Here is a 25,509-nt window from a genome sequence, read left to right as displayed (position 1 = left end):
ATCTTTCAATATTTAGTTTATGTTTCACTGTATACACATTACAGTAATACAACAGACAGAACACGATATCATGTTTACGTGTGCTAAACAGCAGGTGTGTCATAACGAAGAGAAAAGTTTCCTTCAGAATGCATGGATTTTAAGACTCAGTCACCAGTAGAGGGCAGAATATCATCCCACACCTCTGAGGAACACTCCTTCTTTTACTGTCTATGGGAACACTTTGTAACAGAGTAAAATACTATGCATTTATTATCCACTATTCATTTAGCCTAATTAAACTTACAAATAATTAAAATAATAATTTGCTATTATTTTTAATTATGTTTTGTTAATTTAATGTACATTTCAATAATTACACTGAATAAAATACTTTAGATCTAGGTATATATTTAAAGAGCGAATCAGTGCATCAAAGTCCCCCCCCCTGTGTTAATGTGATATTTGTGTTAATGTTTGATGTGATTGGACGCAACAGTGTGATGTAATGAGCGCGCTGGTCAAGGGAGGGAGCGTGAAGTTTGTCCGCGCTGGCTTCCCATCCCTGTGGAAGCTTCATGCCATTGTCTCGTTGTCAAAAACAGTCTGTGTAGTCGGAAACTTTGAAACTGGGTAATTATAGTTCAGGCTAGTTTCAGACACCGCCAGATCCAAGTATGAGCTTATGAGAAGTGAGAGTTTTTTGAGTAACCCTAGTACGCAACAAGTAGTTGAAGGCAGAAAAGAGCATTTCTAGAGAAGAGAAGCGTGGAGCAGGTAAGGACTGTGTTTGGTGTCTGTAGCCAGTCATGTTTTCAGTGTTTGATGTTTTTGTGATGATTCATTGCGGTGAAAATCGTGAGGAATGTGAAGATCCAGTTACTGCACTGTGCCCATTCATTTAACTTTAGTTGGTTTGTTTGTCTTTTGGTTGGTTTAGTTTCATTTTGTTTTGTTTTGTTTAGGGGATCTTTTGCATTAGCTGCTTTGTCATATATTTTGTCTTCACACTGTGTTTGTTTATGCTTTCTGACAAAGTGTATTATGGTAAAACACAATTTATGCTTGGTTGAGTCGATATTTTTGCAATTTACGTCTAAATTAAAATTACTTTTAAACCAGTAATGAATTTAATGTTTAAAATATTTATTTATTATGGCTGTTTGCGTTATTAAAAGATTACTTCTTAAAGAAATTTCTTTATTTTGATTTTATTTTGTATTTGTATTGTTTTATTTTATTTTGCAAATGGTTTAAAAGAATGACTTATTTAATTTGACTTTGTTTTACTTTATTGATTATTTCTTTTTGACGTTTTGTTTTTGGATATTTCTTTTTTACACGTCTTATACAACAACTCCTTATTCCTGTTATATCTTTTTTTATTTTACAGATAAATTCTTAAGAAGATAATCTATTCTTTATTTTTTTTATTTGTGTTTTAAGTAAATATGTAGATAGATAGATACACACACACACACACACACATATATATATATATATATATATATATATATATATAATGTGTTGTAACATCCAAGTATTCTAGCAGTGGTTTGTCAAAAGATTTGTGCATTATGGTCTCATAAGTAATATATATTTAATGAGACGGTGGTGAACTGTGTATCTGTTGGGACACTCACCGTGACCAAATAAGTCACTTTGGCCCAGTCGGTCTAGCACTAACCAGAGTCTCTCTCTCATGAGTAGGTGTTGCTGAATGGCATGAGTTGTTGAGCAGTACCAGAAGTCATGGCAGAGCTGGAGGTGGATCAGTCCAACCTGCCCAGAGTCCAGGAGGGTAAGACCTGCATGACACATTTCAGACCATTTCATTTTGGGTGATTTGTGCTGTTATTCTGTATGATGCATAAGATTCCAGAATTTGTCACATCACTATGGGACTGATTGTTGATTCCCATTCTGATGTCTCATGTGCTGCAAGCTTTTACTCATAAGTCTGAGATCTGATTAACATTCCAGACGTCTGCTGTATATGTCTGAAGCAAAAGAGCTGTCTTTTTTTTCCATTGGTGAAAGAGCCTTACTACATGGCTCAGTTTGCTCCAGTATTGTCTCTCATGTTTCTTTTGAAAGGGGAAATCTTAATGATGCTTTCCCTTCCATTCTCTTTCTGTACATAATGCTTTCATTGTTTTCCTTTGTATTTTTACGCTTAAACAAGCACCGGCTATAGAACAAAGACTCCATTAGATCACCCAATTAACCAATGTCTATGCATTACTATGCCATGTTTTTGCCATTGTTTTTTTATCCTTTAAACTTGGCCTGAGAGCAACACTGTTTTCATTTCCTCAATTTGTTTTCAATACTAGTTCCCCAAAGCATTGTGTAATAAATATATCTTAGTGAGCTCCCTTTGTCTTCACTCTTGTGTTATCAGTTCCCGTGGATGTTTTTTTTCTCTGGTAGTTCTTTTGCTGTAGTCTTGGGAATGCTGTCTCTATATCCCAGTTCCCTTGAGAAAAAGCAGCCTCTTTCCTCTCTGAACTTTAACCCCTTTGCATCCTTTACTCCGTGCCTTCACTGACCCTTTTTCATATTTATGTCATGAAACCTCTGCCCAGATAGATATTTAGGCCTATAAGTATTTGGGGTCAGTAAGATTATTATTTTCTTTCTGAAAGAAGTTCTTCATCAGCAAGGGCACATTTAATTGAGCAATATCGTGATTTGACGTTTTTTTTTTTTTTTTATCAAGTACATACATGAAGCCTTGGTGAGATTGGCAGATCCATTTCAGACTTCCTATCTCAGCTCAGTAGTTTGTCAACCACTTGTTTGTTTTGTTTCATCTCAGTGTCTTCGTCTGTTTTGCATGCTGTGACTGCTCTGTCTTATTTTTTAAATGGGCTTTTCATGTGTTTAAAGTATGCATATATGCTTTCAAACATATGTTTTGCCTGTTTTTGTAATATGAGCATGTCTTTTTGGCTTGGCTTCTACAAAACTAGTTTGACAACTTTGTCCACACCCTCTTGTCTGCCAATGCATTCAACGCCCCAATCAGACACCTGAATGCTGAGATCAGGGCCACTAAACCACATCGCCTCTAGAACCGGCTCTCCAGGCTCAAATCCCTCCTCCTACAATGAGAGCAGTGTATGATATTTACAGGTGTTTAGACCGTCGAAAGTGAATTTTAAAGTTACACAGATGTACAGCTTCTCCCTCATTGACTGGATAAAATGGACGATTCTTTCAGCGCGTGAATCTGTGAGTGTTGTTTTTTGTTGACTGCAGATTTAGAGACATGAGCCTCCTGCTTTTAGGGGTTCTGGAGTTCCTCGTCTGTAGATGAAGATGAGCAGAAATCCCAGCACTGACTTAACTGAACTGTTATGGGGGTGGACACTGCTGTCAGGAATCTTATCAGTTTAGGTGTAGGTTGAAGGACAGATCAGTGTTTGGAAAGAAGACTAATGTGTTTTCCTGGCCAAACCTTATCAACATACTAAATTCAACTGTCAGTAGTTCATTCTGTTGTTCTTGTGTTATTAGGATTGTTTTGACTAAAAGAATCAGACCAGATGTTTTTAATAGTTGGCTGTTGGCGTATGTGCTTGGCTTGCATGCTAGCATATGGCTTCACATGTCTTTTGCTGTGTTATGCTTCCTGAGAACAGTAGCTCTGATTAAATGATAATTAAACAGATAATTGTATGATCCAACTGCTAGCCCAGTTGTGAATCTTATATTTTAGCTTTATATTGCATATAAACACCTAGATACAAAAGAAATCGATTGAAACTGAATCTTAAGTTTGAGAATAATTGTCGGTCACTTTAGTTTGGGGACCAATTCTCACTATAAACTAACTATTAACTATGACTTTTGCTCAAATAAACTAATTTGCTGCTTATTAGTTAAGGTAGCTGTTAAGTTTTGGTATGGTGTGGATTAAGGGATCTAGAATATGGTCATGGAGAATAAGGCATTAATATGTGCTTTTATAAGTACTAATAAATAACTAATGTGCATTAATATGCATTCTAATAAGCAACTAGTAAATAGTGAGAATTGATCCCTAAAGTGTTACCTTATTGTCATGTACTCTACTACAGCACTGTAAGATTGTTTAAGGTTTTTAAAGGATTAAACAGCACGCCAAGGTTGCATTTGTTTGGACAAAATGCATTAAGACAGTAATATTGTGTATATTTTCTATTTTTATCATATCTTTACAAAGTAATTTACTTCTGTGATAGCAAAGCTCAGTTTTCAGTCACGTGATCCTTAAGAAATCCTTTTAATGCTGATTTAGTGCTGAAAAAATCTTCTCTATGTTCTTATTATTATCAACTAAAAAGGTCATGCTGCCTAATATTTTTTGTGGAAACTCTGATAAATTGATTACAGAATTATTTGATGTATAGAAAGAAACGGCAATTATTTGAAATAGAAATCTTTTGTAACATTATAAATGTCTTTACTGTCACTTTTAATAAATTTAATGCATCCTTGCTGAATAAAAGTATTAATTTCTTTTTTTTTAATTAAATAAAAAATCTTCCTGGCCCCAAACTTTTGAACAGTAGTCTAAACCTTTAAATCTAGTTATCCTGACATTTGATGAATAGGTTTGCATGTCATTTGTAATACAGCATCAAAATGCTTTTTCTGGCATATTTTTAGATATTGGCGAGGAATAGACTGTATAGGGTCCACAAATACTTCTATAGTGTATTTCTGTTGATGTTAGCGTTCTTGTCATGGCCTGTCCCCAGGCAGAGAGTATGTTGGCTGCTGGACAAAACAAACCAGCTACTGAGTCTACAGAGCCGCTGGATGTCTCAAAAGAGGACAAAGACACTGACCATTATTTTTTTGCCCTTATCTGTATGCCTTTCCAAGGTAAACGCCACCAATCACACTATCCTTCTACTCAGCTTGTGTCTTTTTCCTGGTGCTGACACATCTGGAAACCATTCCTCCTGTGTGCAGGCGTATGTGTGTGCGCTCTGGGTGGCTGTGGATGCGTGAGGGCATTGTTGGGAGGTGCTTGTGTAATCTGATGTGGGTTATCGCAATATGCAGTAGGTGGGCTCAAGCAGAAAATGCATTTGTCTTTTCAGAAACTGAAACGGTTGCATTTAAACCTGGGATACCCCATAGAAGGATTATTTCTCTCTGCTGGCATTTTTAAGGGGTCGGTAGTTTCACCCCACCAGACAGGGTGGCTGGGCCTCACAGCTATACATAGATTCCCACCAGCTGCTCAGGTCAGAGGTTGTGCTGAAGTCTGCATTAGGATATTATGGTCATTCTACTCTAATTCAACATAATTGCTCAGGCCATCCTGAAGTAAAGCAGATGTAGCTAGAGGTCATTTGTTTTTCAAGTTTCCGTCTTTTTGAGTGTGAATCCAACAGTTTCTGATGGGGTGGCTCTTGATTTAGTAAAACGCTAACTGTTACGGCTCTCAGGGTCTGTAATGTTCTCTGTCCCGACCGCAGGTCCAGCACCAGCGCTGAAGCCTCAGACGCCAGCTGTTGTGTCAATTACAGGCCGTATTCCTTTCAGAAACCCTCTGCGACTCAGCCACCCTGGAAATCGCTGAATTTGAGGTTGCTTTTTGCTAAATTTGAATTTGGTGTACACTTTGTGGATATCCTGAGGGGCGGCACCACGGGATCGTTGAAGTTTTGTTGCCATGAGCGTGTTTGTGAGAGCTGTATATGTTTGTTTGGTAACACCAGTAACACTGCTTCAATCAACACTACTCAACATTCACCACAACATGTAGCACCAAAGTTCTTTACTTTAACTCTTTGAGGGATTCTGCAGTGTACGGAACACTATACTGAGCTTTTTTAGGTTTACTGTATACTGTCCATTTGAGTAGTGTTTATTTAAAGGTGTTTGTTTAACTTTTTTCTGGGATGCTTTAGTCCTCCAAAAGATCTGCGCGCCGCTCTCATATAAGCAGTAACTTTGTTACACATCTGTATTTTATGTGGCTGTATCTCAGCTTAAAAGACTCTCAAGAACTGTACTTTTCGGTTCACATGCCCATTTGTTAAATTCAGAGTTCACTGACCTGATACACTGTGTTTTTGCTTCTTGTTAAAGGAATGTTCTGGGTTAAATAAAGTTTAGTTCTATCAATGGCATCAAAATGCTGCTGATTATCACAGAAAATAATGCGTAATAATAATCCTTTCATTAAAAGAACAATTTAGACAATTTTAGTCTGATTGCTAAGTAACACTTTAGTACAGAAAAAAAATGCAATCTTCGTATTTCTGCTTTAAATCCTCTGAAATGCCTCCCCCATAGACATAACTTTAATTTAGTTTGCTTTTACAAATTGAGAGACAAATTATTTTCAATAGCATGATACAGATTTCTTTTAAGATTTTCCTTAAAGCAGCGAGAGCCTTTCAGGATTTTAATTATATTAAAATAGGGTTTAAAATGAAATGTGACACTTACGGGACCAAAACCACAAGTGTGTTTTGTTTTTAACTTTCCTGGGTCAGTTATTGTCATGTAGACTGTTATTATGGCTTTATGAAATTTGAGTGTCTCATTTTTAAAGTTAGTATATAAAGAATTTAAGAATTTTTTTTTTTAAAGGGATAATATGTGTTTATATTTTTAAATGAGCTTTTCTAAAATTACCTGAAGTGGTTTCTAAAGACATGACAAACGCGGCATGTCTCTGAACACAGTTCAAATGTCTGCCAGTATTATAATAGTAATAGTAATTTATGGTTAAACTACTATAGATACTATACTTTTATAATCTGAAATGATCGTAGACCACTGATAAAAGCTCAGCAGCTGTTAAATGTTTTGCAGTTGTATTGAGTGCTGTTTTTCCTCTGCAGTGTGCCAGTGTTTTGCTGTACTGGAGGATGGAGCTCTAGCTCATAACCTGCAGGAACAGGAAAGTAAGTCCCATTACTCTAATTTCATCTGCCACACCTAAAGCATTTTAATGCAAGCTTAAAATCTGTTTTCTCAGCCTTGACATTTACACCCGTCCTTTGTAAACTTCTAAAGTGGTGTTCACACACCTAGAAATACAAGGGTGTTTCAGTACAGAAGGTAACAAGAGCTCTCATGTGAGTCAGTCTGCCTGGTTAACTCACATGTCCTGCTTGGTCAAATAAGGTAGAGTTGAGTTTAGTTTTAGTCTGTTTTCTGAACAGCCATCCACAGAGATCGCTGTGTCTATATTTAAGTTAATGTTTTTCATTTCTGCCTTTTTACCCCTAAATGGCATATGAAAACAAAACAAATTAGGTTGATTTACATGTAAAATCGGACCATCTCTCTGTGCAAATGTGCACTTCCTTTTCACAGTAAGGCTACAGGAGGTCTAATTACATTATTTACTGAAACAAATACATTGTATGTTTAGAAATCATTTTCAAGGTTTAAATATTCTGATATAAACTACAGTTCATGATTTTAGTGTCAGTAAGATTTACTCCTATGTTTATGCAAATAAAAATGCAGCAATAACAATAATAACTGTAATATTGTAAAATAAATAAATACAATTTATTCAAAATGTAATTTATTCCTGTGATACCAAAGCTGAATTTTCAGCAGCCATTACCCCATGCTTCAGTATCACATTATCCTTCAGAAATTATTTGTAATATGCTTATTTGCTGCTCAAGAAAAACTATTACTATATTAATTTAGGAAACAATTGCTCAGCTTAATATTTTTTTGGACCTGTTATGTCAAATTCAAATTGAATTTTTTTATATCATTATCAATATCTTTATTGTCACTTTTGATCAATTTAATGCATCCTTGCTGAATAGACATTAATTTCTTTTTTTTTAAATAAATTTTAAACCGTAGTGTGTCTTCCATGTGCTCTTCTGTAACCTTGCATGCTTTCTTCAACAGTTGAGCAGTACTACAACTCAAATGTGCAGAGGAGTCACCTGGTTCAAAGAGACATCAGAGTAGCCAAGAGACTCCAGGATGAAGAGGAGCAGAGGGTTCAGATGCTGCAGCACCAGGCCACTCGCCAGCTGTAAGATCACACACACACACACACAGTCAAAGACTAGTCACACCGCTATCAGGTATGACATTGTCTGTTCATGGTTGTACACTGTTTATCAGCAGTTCAGTAGTTCAGTTCAGCTGATAACATGTCCATAGTCCACTATTGTCCAATAGTGCAACAGTCTCAGGATTTCCTCCTTACACTAAAGGAAACGGATGTGTTTTTTAGTTGTTTTCATTATATCAAAAGTGTTTTTTTCTGTGAAGGGAGGAGCGAGACTCAGAATATGCACGCATGATTCAGGAGGAGATCCAGCGGCGTTCGGATGAAGCTCGGAGGAGGGAGCTGGAGGACGAGGTGTGTAACACACTCCAGGCTCAGTAAACGTCACCTGTTCTGTTTTTCATTTACACCTCTGGAGCACTTTGTCTGAGGGATCAAATGGATCAATAATTAATGAGTCACTGTGGGACACCAGTGAGATGATGTATTCAGCTAGTCTCCTGTGGAGTGTAAGTGCTGGCAAAGACCACACGGTAGAATGAGCATCAAGCTACTATAAAGCAAAAATCACGCTCATACTGTGCATTAATCAACTTCAGATGCATTTAACTCCAGCTGACCTTAAATAACCTCCTCAGGCGCACTTCTAGTCTTCGAGTTCAGTGATTTACAAGCAGAAAAGCTGAGTGTGGAAATGTTCTCCTCCAAAAATAAAAGGAAATCTCTATGGATCTGCAGCTATTCTTTAGTGAGGGCTTTGTATTGGGGGTCGCATAAATGTTATAGCAGTTATTTGTGTTAGAGGTGGTGTGGCATAGTGGTTTAAAAGCTGCAAGTGATAATCCATAAAAGTTCAGTCCAAGTAGCATTGTTAGGGAAATCTTAAAGGGAAAGTTCACCCAAAAATTTGAATTTTGTCATCATTTACTGACCCTCATGTCATTAAAAACCTGTATGAGTTTCTTTCTAATGTTGAACATGAAGATATTTTGAAGAATAGTTGTAATCAAACAGTTGTTGGTCCCCATTGACTTCCATAGTTTTTCTTTCCCTACTATGGAAGTCAATCGGAACCAACATCTGTTCGGTTCTTTAAAATTATTACAAATATTTTCTTTTTTTGTTCAACAAAAGAAAGAAGCTCATACAGGTTTGGAACGACATGAGAGTCGGCAAATAATTACAAAATTTTATTTTTCTGTTTGAACAATTCCTGTAGTGTCTTGCTCCTGAGAGTGGTTGCTTCTTTAACCAGACAATTCATTTGCCTAGAATAGTAGTTGTCCTGATAAAATGATTTACACTTTTTAGTTCAATTAACGCATTTTTATATTAAATAATATTTTAGCAAAAGCAAGAGATAAACATTTCTGCATGTAAGACCTCCTGATTGCATTTGTTGAGTTATTATTTTAATGCTCCAGGACAGTCTCTGAGAAATTTTAAACAGGTAGCAACAAGGTTTCTGAGTCTGCCAAGAAAAATAATTAACTTTTATTTTTCACTTTGATGACATTGCAGCGAACCTTAATTAAGGAGTCTTTTGTTCAGAATTGTTTGAAGACAAGACTGCCTGTGGGGCTTATTGTGGAAATCATGCCTAAGTGTTTTTGGGAGAGTTTTGAGGGTGATTCAGGTGGCAAAGCTGGAAATTGTTGGCTCAGCAAGTAGAAAAACTGAGTCAGAGAACATTGGCATATCAAGTTATTAGATCCTGACCACCTATTATCATGCAGGTGATCTCAGAAATGTAGGTTCTGAGTCAACATCCCTGTGAGGCATTTTTTAAATTACAGTATTTTACTAATTCTGAATTTTGACATTTGGGACATTTTATGATTCAGAGTTGTATAGTGAACATGATCTCTGTTTCTGCAGGTATTTCTGACTCATGAAAGAATCATGACTTGACATGACAAACATTTTTGTCTTGTTTTGCAAGACAAATCATTATTTTTATAGAATATATCTTGAATTACGTTTTTATTACCTCACTTGATTTTTTTGTATCAGTTTTTTTGTTTTAGAATAAACTAGAATAAAAAGTTTGTTTTTAAAGCATTCCAGATATTCTCTGAAAACAAATCATTACAGTTCTGCTTCTCAAGTATATTTATTTTATTTTAAAGATGTAATCGGAAAGCACCAAAAGTGCTCATTGCAATTTTGAAATGTTGAATTGAATTAAAAATCAAATTAACAAAACATTCAATCAAAATTTTATTAAATTAAGCTTTAAAATGGACATTCTAAAATATCAGTTTGCTTATTCATATTTACTGCTATGTTTTCAAACCTGTATGGCATATTTTGCACTGACGGGCCTTGCATATTGTGTAAAATGTCATTCCGCTGCATTAATTATACATATTTACACCCTGCAGCCCAGTGTTAATTAAAGCAGCAGGTCGCATCTAAATATCATCTCCACACATGGCTCTGAAGCCTGCTGTCCTATCGAGCTCCTACAGGAGCAGGGAAGAGTAATGCTGAACATCATTCTCACCCAGTCGTTCTAATAGTTGTGTACACAAACAAACCTCATCTGGAGGGGTGAGTCCAGGTGCCAGATAATCTCAGAATCAGACCCCTTGAGCAGGATGATAAATGGCGCAGGATGATGGATTTAATTCTGTTGGTGCTGTGAAGTAAGAAAGGTCAACATAACAGGTTAATTAGGACCATATGGCAAGAGACATAGAGAGACACTGCTGAGGAGGTAAACATGACATGAGATGAGGGACCCTCTTACTTAATGCAGAGACTTTTTTTTTTTCTTTTATGTATGCAGATCCTTTTATGCTGAGTGTGGAAAATATTAGGCATGGTATCATTCAAAATTTTCCAAATTTAAAAAAACTAGCTTTTTGTCATTGGCTAAAGCCAAAACACTTATTAATTTTATACAGTATGTTTTTTTTTTTGTTTTTGTAGTTAACAGCAAAGTCAACATCATGTCTTGCTTTAGTGTTAGTTTTATTTCTACTATTAGAACATTGGAGAAACATATTTAAGTTAAATAATGAACACCAATTCAAAAGGATAGTGTTCAAATATATTTTTTTATTTTCTTTCAAATTTTACACAGGAACCTTAGCACCCCCTTGTGACCCATTAACGGACTCTAACGCTAACTCCCATTTCAAAAACCTTTTTATAAATATTTAGCCCAGCTCTTTAAGTCCTTCATGTTGAAGTAGGTAAACCACATTAAAATTTTAGATTTTAGTAGAAGTCAAAGTTTTATGATTGTTGGAAATAACTTTTGTCATAGAGACAGAACTCTGCCATCTTCTGGCACAGTGCTGTAAATTCTCTCATATACAGACTGTGTTGTCACATTTATGGCTGCTTGTCAAGACTTTAAAGGACAGTATTTAATAACACCGTTAAAAGAAGGTAGAAATATAAAATAAGAAATCTTTCAAAGAGTAACCAAGCGAGACACTAGTGACTTACAAGCATATATAAAATTGTAGGGGTTCAAGTAATGCTTTCACAGAAATCATTTTTTAACTTAATGGAATATGCATACATTTCATCTTTACTTACATGGCACAAAAGGTTGGTAGGCATGTAATTAAAAGAAAAGAAATGGTCACTGTGGTAATCGTACTGTAGTTGATTCAGTTAAGATATGTTTCAACCATACTTTGTCTGAGGAAACTTGTGAGTCATTGTGGTCAGCTGTGTGATAAATTGTGTCCCCTGTTTGCCAGTTTAGTTGCAAACCTAGCACATAGCTGTTTGAAGATTCGACATGGTGGGCTTTTTGCAGTAAGAGCAGGCAGGTCTGAAGGCCTTTGATACGTCAGCGTGGAAATTCCCCTCTGTTGACGTATGCCGACTATCACTAGCGTCTGTGGTGGAGTGTATGAGCAGATATATTTCTAGTCACAAAGCCCACGCTTAGGTATGAGGGTTTCACCTCGGTGTGTCATAACAGAATAACTGGCAATCTATTTCTTTCTGAAATGCTTATAGTAGTTTTTTTTTCTTTCAAATACAATTCACAGCTATATTTTATATACTTTTTTATATTCCTTTAAAATTTGTAAAAAAAAAATTAAAAAACACAAATCCTCACTTCCCCAAAATGACCATTGTGATCTGTAAAGTCTATTTTTGTTGTTGTTTTTTTAGGAAATAGCAAAAAGGATACAGGAAGAGGAAGACCTTTATTTGAGACACAGGAGCAGTTACCAACATAAAGATGGTAGAGGTAAAATACTCATGACATTATTGAACAGTTTTTATGAAGTGGTATAACAGTTATTAGGAAGACCGTTTTTTTGTGACAGCAGGCTCACGTTGTATTCACACTGACAGTTGCATGATAAAGCGACACTTCTGTATAGAAAATAAAGTAAAATTTCTAGATTACTGCATTTTATATTTTCTTTCATAATGGCCATGTTTTTTATAGATTATTAGAAGTGTGAAATCAAGTCAGGGGGGCCACATTTACATTGACACTGAACCCAAAACCCATAGTATAGCTATAAACTGTTTAAATCATCTGAACTGAGTCCGATTTTGAGTTTGATTTGTGAAAGATCATGTTGATAAATAGGTTTATAGTGCAGTTTCATTTAGTTTGCTACGTGAGGCCCAGCGAAAATGTGCTTAACTGCTATAATACTTTCAGTAGAACTTCTGGGAATCAGCGACATTTTCACATACATTATAAATGCTGTATACTGTTAATATGGGTGCCATTCATATTCTGAGGGCACAATGTGAGAAACCCGACTTACACATGATTAAAGCAGTTATTTTGCTGTATAACAGTATTTCTGTTTGTCTCCCTTGTTTACTTAGTAGCTTTCTCGGAGAAATGAGTAGTAAACATGTTCATAGTAAGAATGTATGTCTCAATGTCTTGTCACATGTGTTTTCTGTCTAGTCAAATGGTTTCCTGTATAAGCATCTGATTTTCTGTAAAAAATAACGTGACACCACAGATGACTATTTCTTACACTGAATACTCCATCATCTTTAAGCAAACTTGGAATATTAAATCTACTGAAATAATACACACATTCTTTGTTTTAACATGCAGTGTACTGTTAATGCATCCATCATACGTATGACACGTATGATAGCCAGCTTTGTAATCCCAACAGGACATGACATCATCTGGGATAAGATCCTAAAGTCCAGTTTGTTTCCTGTTTGAAATGTTCTGTGGTTTCACCACATCTTTTGTGTCTGACATTTAAACTTGAAATCCTTTAATGGCATAAAAAGAAAATGTCAAAAGAAAATGTTTTGCTTTAAGTACATCGTCTTCATACATGCCTGCAAAATTGATGCATTACCACCTCTTTGTTTTGCAAAACAAGCTCAAAGTATAGTTCACGTAAAGGTGAAAATTCATTTGGAATGACATGAGTGAATAAATGATGCCACTACTAACCAGTCCTAAATTACCCTGAATTAATTTGAAACTCCATGTTTTTTTTCTCATGTAATGCATGTTTTATTTTATTTTTGTTATTTTTGCTTTTAAAAAGAGCATCATATGTTAACTTTTTTACTCTGCTACACTTGATCGCTAACCATTTCTCAAATCCCCTGCTTTATGTTTGCATGGTTGGCTTTACTAAAGAGTCCACAAGTATTCCTGCTCGTCCATACTTACCCCGGCCTGTTCATGTACCACACAACCGGTCTCCAACCAGAAGATGGCAGCACTCTTCCTCGCCCACCTACTCAGACTCTGAGGAGGACCTGATTGAGTACAGTAGGCACACAGTCATAGGACAGGACAGCAAGCCCCCTGTAGGGCAGAGGAGGCTGATCGGCAGACCTTGCGAAGCTCATTTAGAGCAGGACGATAAAAGCATGACCAGCCAAAGCAGCAGTAACAGATCTTCACACCTGTCAGGTGGATGGGGTGATGTCATTAAGCTCATAAAGACCGATATGAGTGAGCAAGGCTACCTTAGCAACAGCTCTGATGATGATCTCTTTGAACCGGTCTATAAACTTGAGAAAATATTGCGACAGAAGCAGCAGGTCTCGGGAACAGGGCTGAGTCGACACAGCAGCATGAGGGAGGATCGTAACAGAATGTTGCAGGGAGACGGTTGTGGCCATAGAGAGAGTTTTAGGGAAAGACATGTTCATTTCCCGGATGAACGGAAGCGCTCTAACAGTTATCTTGCCAACGGTTGTAGGACCTATGAAAATGGTCACAGGGATGCTAGGGAAAGAGTTCAGTGTTTAAAAAGTATGCCAAGAGATGATCTCACACACCTCAGAGAAACTCAAGGTCTACACACTCAAGCTCAGGGCTTTCGACGGAACATTTCAATGCGACGTAGTTATCATGGTAATGTCAGGCGGACATCTGTTCGTGAAGGAAGCAGAACATGCGGCATAGATGATTCTAACTTGGCTAGATCAAGAGCCTCCAATAATGCCCCCTCACTGCTGCCGAGAGTGTCACAATTGGAAGTGGAGGACCGTGTGAGAGATACGAGAAGTTGGGAGATGGCGAGAGGCAGTAATGCACGGCAGAGACCTCGATCATTAACAGAGGATGAAAGGAGCCCAGACCTTGAGCACAAGCATGGAGAGCATAGAGTGAGGCGAAGTCAAAGTGAGCGCTGTCAGACCTTCGAGGAAGAGAGATTGAGCACAGAAGAAGAGTTGGAGAGGGAGCGCAGGAGGGAGGAAAGACGGATACAAAGACTCCAGTCTTGCAGTGGGCAATCTTCTGGAGCAGGTAACCCCTCTCTGCAGTGTGACTGAGGCTGTCCCTACATCTGATCATTGCTTTCCAATCATCCCCAATCAGTGATCAAGAACTCCTGTCCATTCCTGTGTGCTTCCGGTGTACATCTTGGGAGTTGAGACCATTATTTTGGTGTCATCTGCTTTTACATAAGCTTGATCTCTTCTCCAGTCAGACTAGATCTCATCCTTGTTTCTCAAAAAACTCAATCTAATCTGCTTCTCTTTCTCTTAGAGCAGTTAAATATTCTTGGTTCTTCTTGACTTGGCCTTGTAATTACTTTTTGATTTGGCTATTACTTTGTGTATCCTTTAGGTGTGTTTTCAGGGCTATAATCTACCCAGTAAAATTCCCAATGCGTTCAATCAAATAGAAATCCACATTCAACGGCCTCAGCTAGAAGTGTCCAATTCTGGTCCTGAAGGGCTAACAATCCAGGAGAAAAAAGCTCCAGCCCTAATTACACCCCTTAACCATCTTATTAAGGTCTTCGGGATTATTAGAACCTTCCAGGTAAGTGTGTTGGAGCTAAACTCTGCGGGACAGTTGCCCTCAAGGAGCAGGATTGGACACCTCTGATTGTGGCTCAGCTGGCTGAAGGTGATGGTGGCCTGAAAACCCTGTCTCCTCTCCACATTATCTGGTTGTGATTTTGCCTGTATTACCCGACAGGACCTGCTCTTAGGAATGGAAGGGATGCACTTGACTTGGGAAATTTGGAGCAAGTGCTGCTGGATGAGGAGCTTGCCCGCAGGCTTCAGGAAGAGGAGGAGAGATTGGCCGAAGAGGTGAACTACAAGACCAAATATATCTACCACAGTTTTTGGTATATGACACTCACTCCTTAATCAAAAACACTTGATTCAGGTCATCAAATCATTAGATGTTTTAGAAATTGGAGTGTCAGACGTTGAAGGAGACATTCAAAATGTTTGGTTTTGAGGGCCTCCAGGAACGCGATTGAATATCACTGGTATATTATATACTATGCTATCCTGCTGCTAGAGGGCAACTTTCCTGCCAAGTTTAGCTCTAACAGGCATGTCTGTAGGTTTTCAGGTGTGTTTAATTAGGGCTAGTGATAAACTCTGCTGGAAGGTGGCCCTCCAGGAGCAGGACTGAACACCCTTGGTATATACCTGGGGTAGGCAAGTTCGGTCCTAGAGAGCCGCAGTCCTGCAGAGTTCAGCTTCAACCATAATCAAACACACCTGAACAAGCTCATCAATGTCTTCGACATTACGAAGTTTATAGGCAGGTGAGTTCTTGGAGCAAAACTCTGCAGGACTGCGGCTCTCTAGGACCGAACTTGCCTACCCCTGGTATATACCATCATACCGGCCAGCCCTATTAGTGCTCTTCCACGAAGATTTTTTAATATTGCCATCAGTAACAGGAAGTGTGTTCTCTTCTCTCAGACTCCACAAGGTTCCTCTCCTCTTAGAAGGGACTGTCCTATTGGAGACTTCAGAGCAGCACAGGTTGCACAAGATGAGGTAAGCAGAGTTCGAATGAGAGCTACTTTTCCAATGTATAAATGGGTGTATAAATTGTCAAATTTGTGGCAGGAAATTGCACGTTTCATGCAGAAACAGGAGATAAAGGCTAAACGGATGTCTCATGAGCTGGAACCTGTTCAAGAATATGGAGAGAATGATAGAACAGCATGTGACAGACAGGTAGCCATATTTTTAGACTGGAACTATATTTTGTTATTGCGCAACCATGTACTTGTTACTAACTAACCAAAAATTCCAACTATCTAAATATATCAAATGACAGCTCTGCAGAATTATCCTGTCCTTGCATGCCTTGGGCACATTCCTTAAGATATTAGTACTGATGACCTGGTTAATCCTTACTTTTGATCATATGATTCATCAGTATTGCCACATGTGTTCTTTGGAAATTTAAGAATGATTCACACTGAGTCAAGCAAACACCGATTTTTTTTTTTTTTCTTACAAATTCTAAAACCCTGTTTGTGTTTGTTGGACCAGAGTGAACTGACCTTTAGTTGCCTTTTTTTAGTAGTACAAAGAAATTCAATTATGAACTTTGCTGTTTGTTATACAGAGGCAGAGACTGGATTCCAAAGGTCTTCAATCCCCAGTTGATGACTTCACCCCAGACAATCAGCACCCTAGTCACATTTCCATGACTATGTAAATCACAATTTTCTCATATGAACTATGAAAACTATGCTTAATTTTCAGAAAATATTCTTTAACTTCAATTTTTGTCACCACACAGGCAAGCGCAAGCCATCAGGAATATTGCAGAAGAGCTGGACCCCACCTTTCAAAGGAAGGATGCAGCTGAATCAGGTCGAAGTCATGATGCCTTCATTCATTCACATAACGCAAACCACTTTTAAAACATTTATGAATGGTATGAATAATAATTATACAAATATTAACTTATAGATTCCTGTCAAAATCAAACTTCACAAGTAGGTTTGTACAGCCCCTTGGAGGAACCTACTTTTGTGCCCCCGACGAAACGACAGAGTGACAAACTGGGACGAGTAAAGCCCAAGGAGAAAAAGGAAAATACAAAACAGAAAGAGAACTGCAAACAGCAGTGATGCTGGACATACAAAAGTGTGAAATCAACCACAATATTGAATTAATAACCAAATTGGTTTAAAGAAATGCATGCATGTGCTTGCAGTTTGGGGCTTTTCTAGTCTTCTGCTTTCTCCAAGACTTGGCATAATTTTGTAATCAACAAATCAACTTAAACGTGCAAAACAGGGACACTCCATCCAGATAATGCTGCTATTACAAGTCAACATCTGTTTAAGTCATGTCATGCTCTTTTGGTTTCTTTCATTTTTGTTTAACAGCTAGTTAGTGGCTGGTATGTGACCACAGAGGGAAAGCCACCACTAGCAGTACTTGGCATTACACATTTGACTTCTGGGAAAACCTGAAACGATACTATGCTTTGATAAAGGAAGTTGGCACATGGTTGAGTGAACGTCTTTGGAGTTTTTCTGCATGACCTTTGATCTCTTAAGATATTCAAGCAGGAATTCTTTATAAATTGCATGTACTTTTTTTCCCCTCTATTCCAGGAAATACACTAATCTTTATTCGTCCAAAGTGTTCTTTTCATTTCTAATGGTTGCCTTATGTAAGAAGTTATGAACTTTTTTGCAGAACCTGGTCATGCATTCACATTGCAGAAATCAAACATTTACTGTTTCTAATATTATTTTAATAATATTTAGTGGTTTACACTATTTTGGCTTGAGCTGTCTTCCTTCTTTGTAGTGTACATCAGCATAGTCTATATATATAAATGCAGTAGTTTTGCAAGGCTGGAGGATATGAAACTTCCATGTATTTATGTACCGATGCTGAATGCTAACATTATACTGTATATGTTTTCATTGTATAGTATGACAACAATGTAAATGTGTAATGTGTTGTCATCAATCATTAGGCCTTCATTGCTTATATAAAGTTTAATGAATACTTTGTAAAGAAGACAAACACACATAAAATCAATAAACACATTTTACATTTACAGCAGAAATTGTGTGGAATTTAGTTTGAACTGTATGTAAAGGTTAAGACCTTCCCTAATTACCAACAAATTCATGCAAATCTCTGCAAAAAGCACCTCAAACTTAAATTTCCAGTGAGACCTTCTCTTCCTACAAAATGAAACGTGTAAAAAAAAAAAAAAAAGTTTTTTTTTTTTTTTTTTAATATATACAAGAGGTAAAGCTGTTTTATTAAAGGATTACCCGGTATAAGGTTTTACATAGTAAACCCATGGTGACGCACAAGGTGACAAACAGGGTGACCCTTTTTTGATTGTTAAAGATTAGCACCATTATCACATTGCTCACCCACCAGTTGTTCCACTCTCGTTTCATTACTGTTTTGCTTATAACGCCCTAAGAAAAAAGCTCCTTGGAGCCAAATAGTGTGTTTCATTTTTTGTGGATGCGGAGCTCGGCACGTTGGTACACGTATGTGGGAGTAAAATGAAACTGGAATGCAAAATGATTCATCGTGATTCCTATATTAATAACATAACAGATACAGTAAATATTTTTCAACTCTGTTCATCAGGGAACTCCCACTGAGTCAGCAGGATATACAGGATATACAGTCCACTGAAGAATCCTTTTAGTTTAGATATGTAAAACCATGTCAGAAGCTTGCCACTTGAACTGGTTTATTGACCTCCATTCTCAGTGAGAATAAACTTAAAGGAAATCTTCCATATTCTTGCAATTTCAGAGGATTTTGTACCCAATACCTTTTAAAGTTTAATGAAGTAAGGATGTACTCCATGAACTCATGGTATTTAACTACAGGAAATTCCCAAACATATGAATACTCAGAGCCCTGGGGTGAACAAGCTGTACAGTATACTATAGGGCTACAATGTAGTTTTTGCATTCTAAATGCTTTTATTGGGCTTTTCACCAGGGTTGCCAGGTTTTCACAACGAAACCTGCCCAATTGCTAAAAACCTGCCCAAAACTAGCCCAATCACGTTTCGAGGGGGATCCCCATAAAAATCACATTCTGGTGAGGTAAAATACATGTTTTTAATGGGGTTCCCCTGGTAAAATTCGCATTTTAGGGGCTAAATGTCATGCTTTTGGGGTTGCTTAAACCTGCTAGCATAAAAAACAACAGCATCAGTTCAATTAGCCCAATTTTGCAAGAAAACTGTGGACTTGGCAACACTGCTTTTCACACTGACCTTGACACCAAGTTGTTATCTTTGTTTGTGAAATGATGCGACGTCAGAACATAACGACCAACAACCAATCATAGACTTGATTTAGTGCTCACCTCATGAATTACTCATGCGGTTTGTAGAGTTATCGCAACCATAGATATACATAGATGTCTCATTAGTGACAGTTTCTATGGGCCTCTATATATGTAAGACATCCGCCATATTGTCAAGGTCAACTTGTCAAAATTGTGAATGAATGAACAGTAAATCATAATTTTGTTATGGGCTTAGAAATGTGAGAGTTGACAATATTACTTTTACTATTTTTAATTCCTAATGTACAGAAACTTAAAATGCACTAAAAAATCCTGAGGTCATGTTTAGTTTCAGCAGTTATCTTCCTACATTTACATTTATCTGACGCTTTTATCCAAAGCAACTTACAATTGCTATATATGTCAGAGGTCGCACGCCTCTGGAGCAACTAGGGGTTAAGTGTCTTGCTCAGGGACACATTGGTGCCTCACAGTGGATTTGAACCCGGGTCTCTCACACCAAGGGCATGTGTCTTATCAACTGCGCTAACACCACCCATGGTGGTGACATAGTCAACCACATTTAACTACCTAAAAACTACTCTGCACTCTGCTGATTTCCAGACCATAAACCATAGTATTAAAAACAACTGGAAAAAATAACTATTATTGAATAAAAATGGTTAAAGCGAACATGTCTCACTGTGCTCATGTTATTATCTTTGTTCCTCATCCAAAGATAATTTTTTAAAATGCTGCTCTTTTAGAAAAAGTGGGGAAGCCCACCAGGGTATTTCAAGAGGTCTTTGACCTGAAAATGTGACGCAAGCACCAGTAGATGACACCTACTCTCATAAAAGTGTTGAAATACTGTCTGCTACTGCACACCTACATTACCAACCTCTCATCTTTGTGTTATGAAGGTGCACCAGGTTTCAGAAGTTAAAAACTCAGAGGTGAAAGTTAATTTTGTTCTTCAGAACAAATGTAACTCATTTTGTTCAAACGAATCACTGATACACCAACTGGAAAGGCTTATCAACACCCAGTCAAGTATGTATTTCACAGTCTAGTAGATGCTCAGAGATTTTGTCCTCTTGTTCCTGTAGCAATGCTAAAGTCAGATGAAAAGAAAATACTGTCCAGTAAACTCACACTATGAGTTTAGACTCGGAGTCTTGCGTGTTGATGGACTCTGAGCTGCTACCCTGTTCCTGCTCAGGATGACGAAAACTACAGTCTTCCTGCTCAACAACCATTACGCTGGACAAGTCTGAGTGGTCTAAAAGAAAGGAATGACAATAATGTAAAATCAGACAATATCAAGACATGTAGTTTTATTCTAAGAAATAGGAAAGACAAAATGAGGTTTAAACGGTACCTTGGTCAGGGGTATCGGTTTTTGGCTTCTTCTCTGTTTTGTTTTGTGCATTTACATATGCAACCACGGATCCTATGATAAAAAGGACAGCCATCCCTGCAGCAATGAAAACTGGAAGCCAGTTTGTCTGTTCTAGAGGAAACAAAAATGTCATTGAGGTTAGAATTTGATATTTAATATTTGATATTTGATATTGATAAAATTCATATCAAAATATAAGTTCAATTAACTTGAGCACAGCTCTGCAATGGTGGTAATGTTTTTAGTTTTTTTCCATTAGATATTTTCACTTACCATTTTTATTTTTTTTCACAGCAAGTAAAGGTCCTGTAACAGACACAAAAACATTAGATGATGCGGCATGTTGCTTGCCATCCAAGTTATTTTCTCCTGTATTCCCTTCTTACCTAAATATGTGCATGTACTGTCACTGGTAACATTTCCTTTGACCAAAGTCTCTCCATCAGGACATCTAGAGAATAAATAAGAAAGTTTGACTGACTTTTATGGCAAATGCATTTCAGAGAAAAAATATACAAAATTTTAAACAGCCAATTTTACACTACCTGTCTCTCCATTTTTTGCACATACTGTGGATTTTATCATTGAATTTTCCCTCTGGACATTTTCTACAAGATCCTGTAAGCATCAGTTTACAGAATTTAATTAAAAATAATACAGCATAACAGCAAGCAATTTGATATTAAACAGCCTGAGAGCTTCTAAATCTGAGAAGGTCAAGAATAGGAGTTAAATTCAAGTCTTACGTTCTGTGGTGGGCTCCTCTCCAACCTTGCATTCCTCAACACAGAAGGAACATTTGTCGTTTCCACACCGATATCCTTCCTTGCATCCACATACTGTATCGCTGCTGATAGTACAAGGTTTAAGTGGAAATTGATTTCCTGTAAACATGTAACAGAAAGATTAATGCTTACTAAGTATGATGTTATGTACTCGGCATAAAGCTCAAAGCTTATGATGATGCAGATAAATAAAAAAATTTCTCTCATAGCCGTTAATTATCTTTTGCTAACCAAAATGGAAGTGAAGATGTAAAACTGGAGCATACCTATGCACTGGGTACATCTCAAACAAAACAATGTAAGACCGGTAACGTAAGTTCCAGGTTCACAGGGGGTACAGAGCTTTTCTGGGTCTGTTCCACAATTTTCCACCAGGCGGTTCCCTGTAATCACAAGCAGCTGCTTTCAGCACAGCCATTGAATCTCATACACATTCAACACTTATAGACGTATGACTTCAGCACTCTAATCACTAAAAGGTGTCCAAAGGTCTTATGGAAGTTTTTTTTTTCCCCCATCTCATTAAAATCCAGCAATAAAAAAGTTTTGAAAAATATAAAGTTCAACCTTTTTTTATTCTGATAATATATTAACATTTTAGTTTCACTGTATGTTTAACTGATGTCATACAATATAACGTCTGATATCTGGAATGACACAAACATAGGGATGGTTACTGCTTATAGAGAATCCCAGTCTTGGAAGGTATGAAAATGGTAATTTCGAGTAAGCTTTACAGAGCTCCTTATTTATAGTTCGATTTCTAGGACAACCCATTGGGTTCTCTAATGATGATCTAGTCATCTTTACGCAATGACAGAGGAATTCATGGATTTCCTTTTGCGTGCTAAACCACATCCTTTTCATGTGACACTTTCAAAATGATCTGAAACTTCCTTCACTAATGTGTAATTTCAGTGATAATCTGTAATCCGCTTTTTGGCGTCTTCGAAATTCCAATAAATTATTTTTAAAAAGGAAAAGGATTAAATTGCACCTTCTTAAAATTAAGATACATTTTCACAAGAATATATCAGTATTGCAAAAATATTATTAGAATGCATAACGCAGTACATTGCTGCCAGTAAATGTCTCTGTACCTGGCTTGCATTTATTGCAGCAGACATCAATCTTTCCTTTAAGCCTCCAGTCCTCACATCCAGTGTCTGCACCTAAAGTGGAGTTCAGTACTAGACTGAATATTAGCAGAATCCTTGGAAGTCCTCTGAAAGCAGCCAACATTTCTTCCTCCATAACAAATAAAACAATTTAACAACTGTTAAGAAATTATTAATTAACTGTGATATAATACAATATAACTGTTTAATAACACTGACACTATTGTCTTCAGTAGAGCTGGATTGAACTTTAATAAAGAATGAAATTTACAGTTATTGAACTGAACTAAACTTACACTGAACTGACTGGAGCCAACTATTGCGCAGACACTATTGTCTTGCTACAGCTGCTTTATAGCAGAATTTGAGTTTGCATATTTTATTGTTACTTTCCTGTTTAATCATGTGAAGCTGCTTTGAAACTATCTCTACTGTATAAAACACTAAAACAATAGATAATCAAAATATTATTATTAATAAGTATAATTCATTCATTAATCCATTCAACAGTCAGCAGTGAACAGTGAAGTAAAATAGTCACAAGCAACTTCTAAAATGACCAAATGATTAAATATTTAAAATGTAGCATAGAAATGTAGCATAGTTACAATTATGTATATATGATTAATATTCACAAATCAGTCGCATGTAAATAATATTCTCTTACTGTTTTCTGTGTAGTGGTCCTGACTCGAAGCAAACGCGCACTAAAATGAGAATTTCCACTGGCTCATCATTTAAAGATCACATTTACGGGCGGGTCTTCTCCCACGTCGTCCCACACACACACACGGTAGCTCTCTCATTTATGTCAGTATGACTTTCACTTCATCGTCTTAAAGGTTTGTCAAATGTCACAGCAAAACAGAGAGAGAGAGAGCGAGAGAGAGAGAGAGAGAGAGAGAGAGAGAGAGAGAGAGAGAGGTTGCAGCCTTTGAAGGACGCAGACATGCGTCTCATTTCAGAGGCTGCGTCCTCCTGAGGTCGCATTTGAAGGCTGCATACGTTATTAAGGATGTCTTATTTAAGAAAACTAACCATAATCAAATTGACTGTTATTCCCTGTGAGGTATACAATACTATAATTTATTTTTTACCTTTCAATTTAACGTTACTTTTCGTAAATGAGACTTCTCCGATGACGTGCAGCGTTCTAAATGAGACGCTGATTAACAGCTGGCGAATGACACACCATGACACATCCGAAGAACTCATAGACATCACCTGCCGTGTCATCCACATTAGAGACTCTGCGTAACTGCAGTTTCGAGTTCCTCAAACGGCTATATTTTAATTATTTCCTTATTAGGTTACTCCTGCCTTTGAAATGCAGCATGAAATAGGCATGGTATTAACCTAAATTCCATATACTTTCAAGAAACAGTTAAGTTTTTTTTAATGCAACACAAAGAGAAAAAAACCCATAATACAAAACAAAACATGCGTGTTCTGTGGTCATTAACGCGTTTTAATGCACAATAAGATGCAGATAAATGAATTTGTATAAACACTTTTTGTAATACAGTCTTGAGCAATGCAAAAGGCCATGAAAGCCACACTACACAAATAATCCAGCCTGAACTGTAGTATCATTTTTCATTTATTTATTAAATGCTTGTAGAAGTTAACAGCAAAACATACACAAAAAACACACAAAAACATTAACAACAGTCATTGTCATTACATTACAACCATACTCCAGAGACTGAACTGTAGTATCATGCTGCGTTCTCGCGGTCATGATTGACGTCATTTCTAGGTGACAGCACTTGACGTATCGTCTGCCATGAGCTGTCCTCGGACTCTGTATTAAGGCAACACTATCAGCGAGTAAGCCTACAGAGGTAAAAATCTAAATGAAAAGTTTCAAAATACAGTTAGTAAGGCAAAATCACACAACGTTTTCACCACATTTTTACGAATGTTTAATAGTTCAATAAACAGTACAATAACAAAGTACAATAACATTAGGTCACTACATTTTTTTGGCGCAACCACAGCATCTCACAGAAAGCAGCCGAAATTATTTAATTTGATAACGTAGAGATAACAATAATCACATAATAATTGAATTTATAGATTAAATGTAAGAATTTTAAATGAAAAGTATTAAAGGGGTTGTGGGAAAATTCCCTCTATAAAAGTAAAAAATGCCCTTGGATTAAGCATAAAAAAAATTAAAATAATTTTTTTTATAATTATATGTCACAGATAAGAAAACTGATAAGAATATTGCTTCAGAATAAACCATATATTATTTATTATATTTATTATATATAATATATATTATTATATATTAGTGGTGTCGAACGATTAATCGCATCCAAAATAAAAAAATTGTTTATATAATATAGGCGTGTGTGTGTAGTGTATATTTATTATGTATATATAAATACACACAAATGCATGTATATATTTAAGAAAAATATTATATATATTTCTATATTAAATATATTTTATATTATCTAATATTAATTATATAAATATATACATGTTAATATTTTAATATGTGTGTATAAATATATATTTTTGGATGTGATTGATCGCAATTAATCGTTTGACAGCACTAATATATATGAAAGTGAAAGTGACAGTGAAAGTGACGTGACATTCAGCCAAGTATGGTGACCCATACTCAGAATTCGTGCTCTGCATTTAACCCATCCGAAGTGCACACACACAGCAGTGAACACACACACACACTGTGAACACACACCCGGAGCAGATTGCAGCTAT

General features: G+C 36.7%; 1 protein-coding gene and 1 pseudogene across 6 annotated transcripts; one reads left to right on the top strand and one right to left on the bottom strand.

Moving 5' to 3' along the window:
• The first annotated feature begins 490 nt into the window (after positions 1-490).
• Positions 491-18,266, top strand: ccdc187 (coiled-coil domain containing 187). 6 transcript variants are annotated; one of them, XM_059528076.1, is made up of 13 exons: positions 500-756; positions 1,690-1,780; positions 6,834-6,896; positions 7,873-8,002; positions 8,245-8,335; positions 12,125-12,203; positions 13,593-14,714; positions 15,396-15,511; positions 16,142-16,219; positions 16,292-16,402; positions 16,800-16,888; positions 16,977-17,050; positions 17,150-18,266. In XM_059528076.1, the coding sequence occupies exons 2-13, from the start codon at positions 1,732-1,734 to the stop codon at positions 17,308-17,310; spliced, it is 2,163 nt and encodes a 720-aa protein (XP_059384059.1). In that variant the 5' UTR covers positions 500-756; positions 1,690-1,731; the 3' UTR covers positions 17,311-18,266. The 6 variants fall into 6 exon arrangements, 5 of the variants coding, with proteins under 5 accessions (XP_059384063.1, XP_059384062.1, XP_059384059.1 ...); XM_059528081.1 differs by lacking the exon at positions 13,593-14,714 and having other exon boundaries at positions 509-756; XM_059528077.1 differs by lacking the exons at positions 500-756; positions 1,690-1,780 and adding an exon at positions 3,029-3,216.
• A 2,231-nt stretch (positions 18,267-20,497) lies between these two features.
• Positions 20,498-23,634, bottom strand: LOC132117740 (tumor necrosis factor receptor superfamily member 9-like; annotated as a pseudogene).
• Between the last annotated feature and the right edge of the window lie 1,875 nt (positions 23,635-25,509).

Source organism: Carassius carassius, chromosome 37 (assembly GCF_963082965.1).
Source record: "Carassius carassius chromosome 37, fCarCar2.1, whole genome shotgun sequence".
Lineage (NCBI taxonomy): Eukaryota > Metazoa > Chordata > Actinopteri > Cypriniformes > Cyprinidae > Carassius > Carassius carassius.
Note: the sequence above shows the minus strand (reverse complement) of the source record. Positions and strands in the feature narration are given on the sequence as shown.

What these genes read in the sequence shown, in the direction of transcription:
- ccdc187 (XM_059528076.1), top strand. Translation starts at nt 1,732, where the DNA reads ATGGCAGAGCTGGAGGTGGATCAGTCCAACCTGCCCAGAGTCCAGGAG. An exon ending in CCTGCCCAGAGTCCAGGAGG is followed by an intron (nt 1,781 to 6,833) that starts GTAAGACCTGCA and finishes TTTCCTCTGCAG; the next exon opens with TGTGCCAGTGTTTTGCTGTA. An exon ending in GGAGGGAGCTGGAGGACGAG is followed by an intron (nt 8,336 to 12,124) that starts GTGTGTAACACA and finishes TTGTTTTTTTAG; the next exon opens with GAAATAGCAAAAAGGATACA.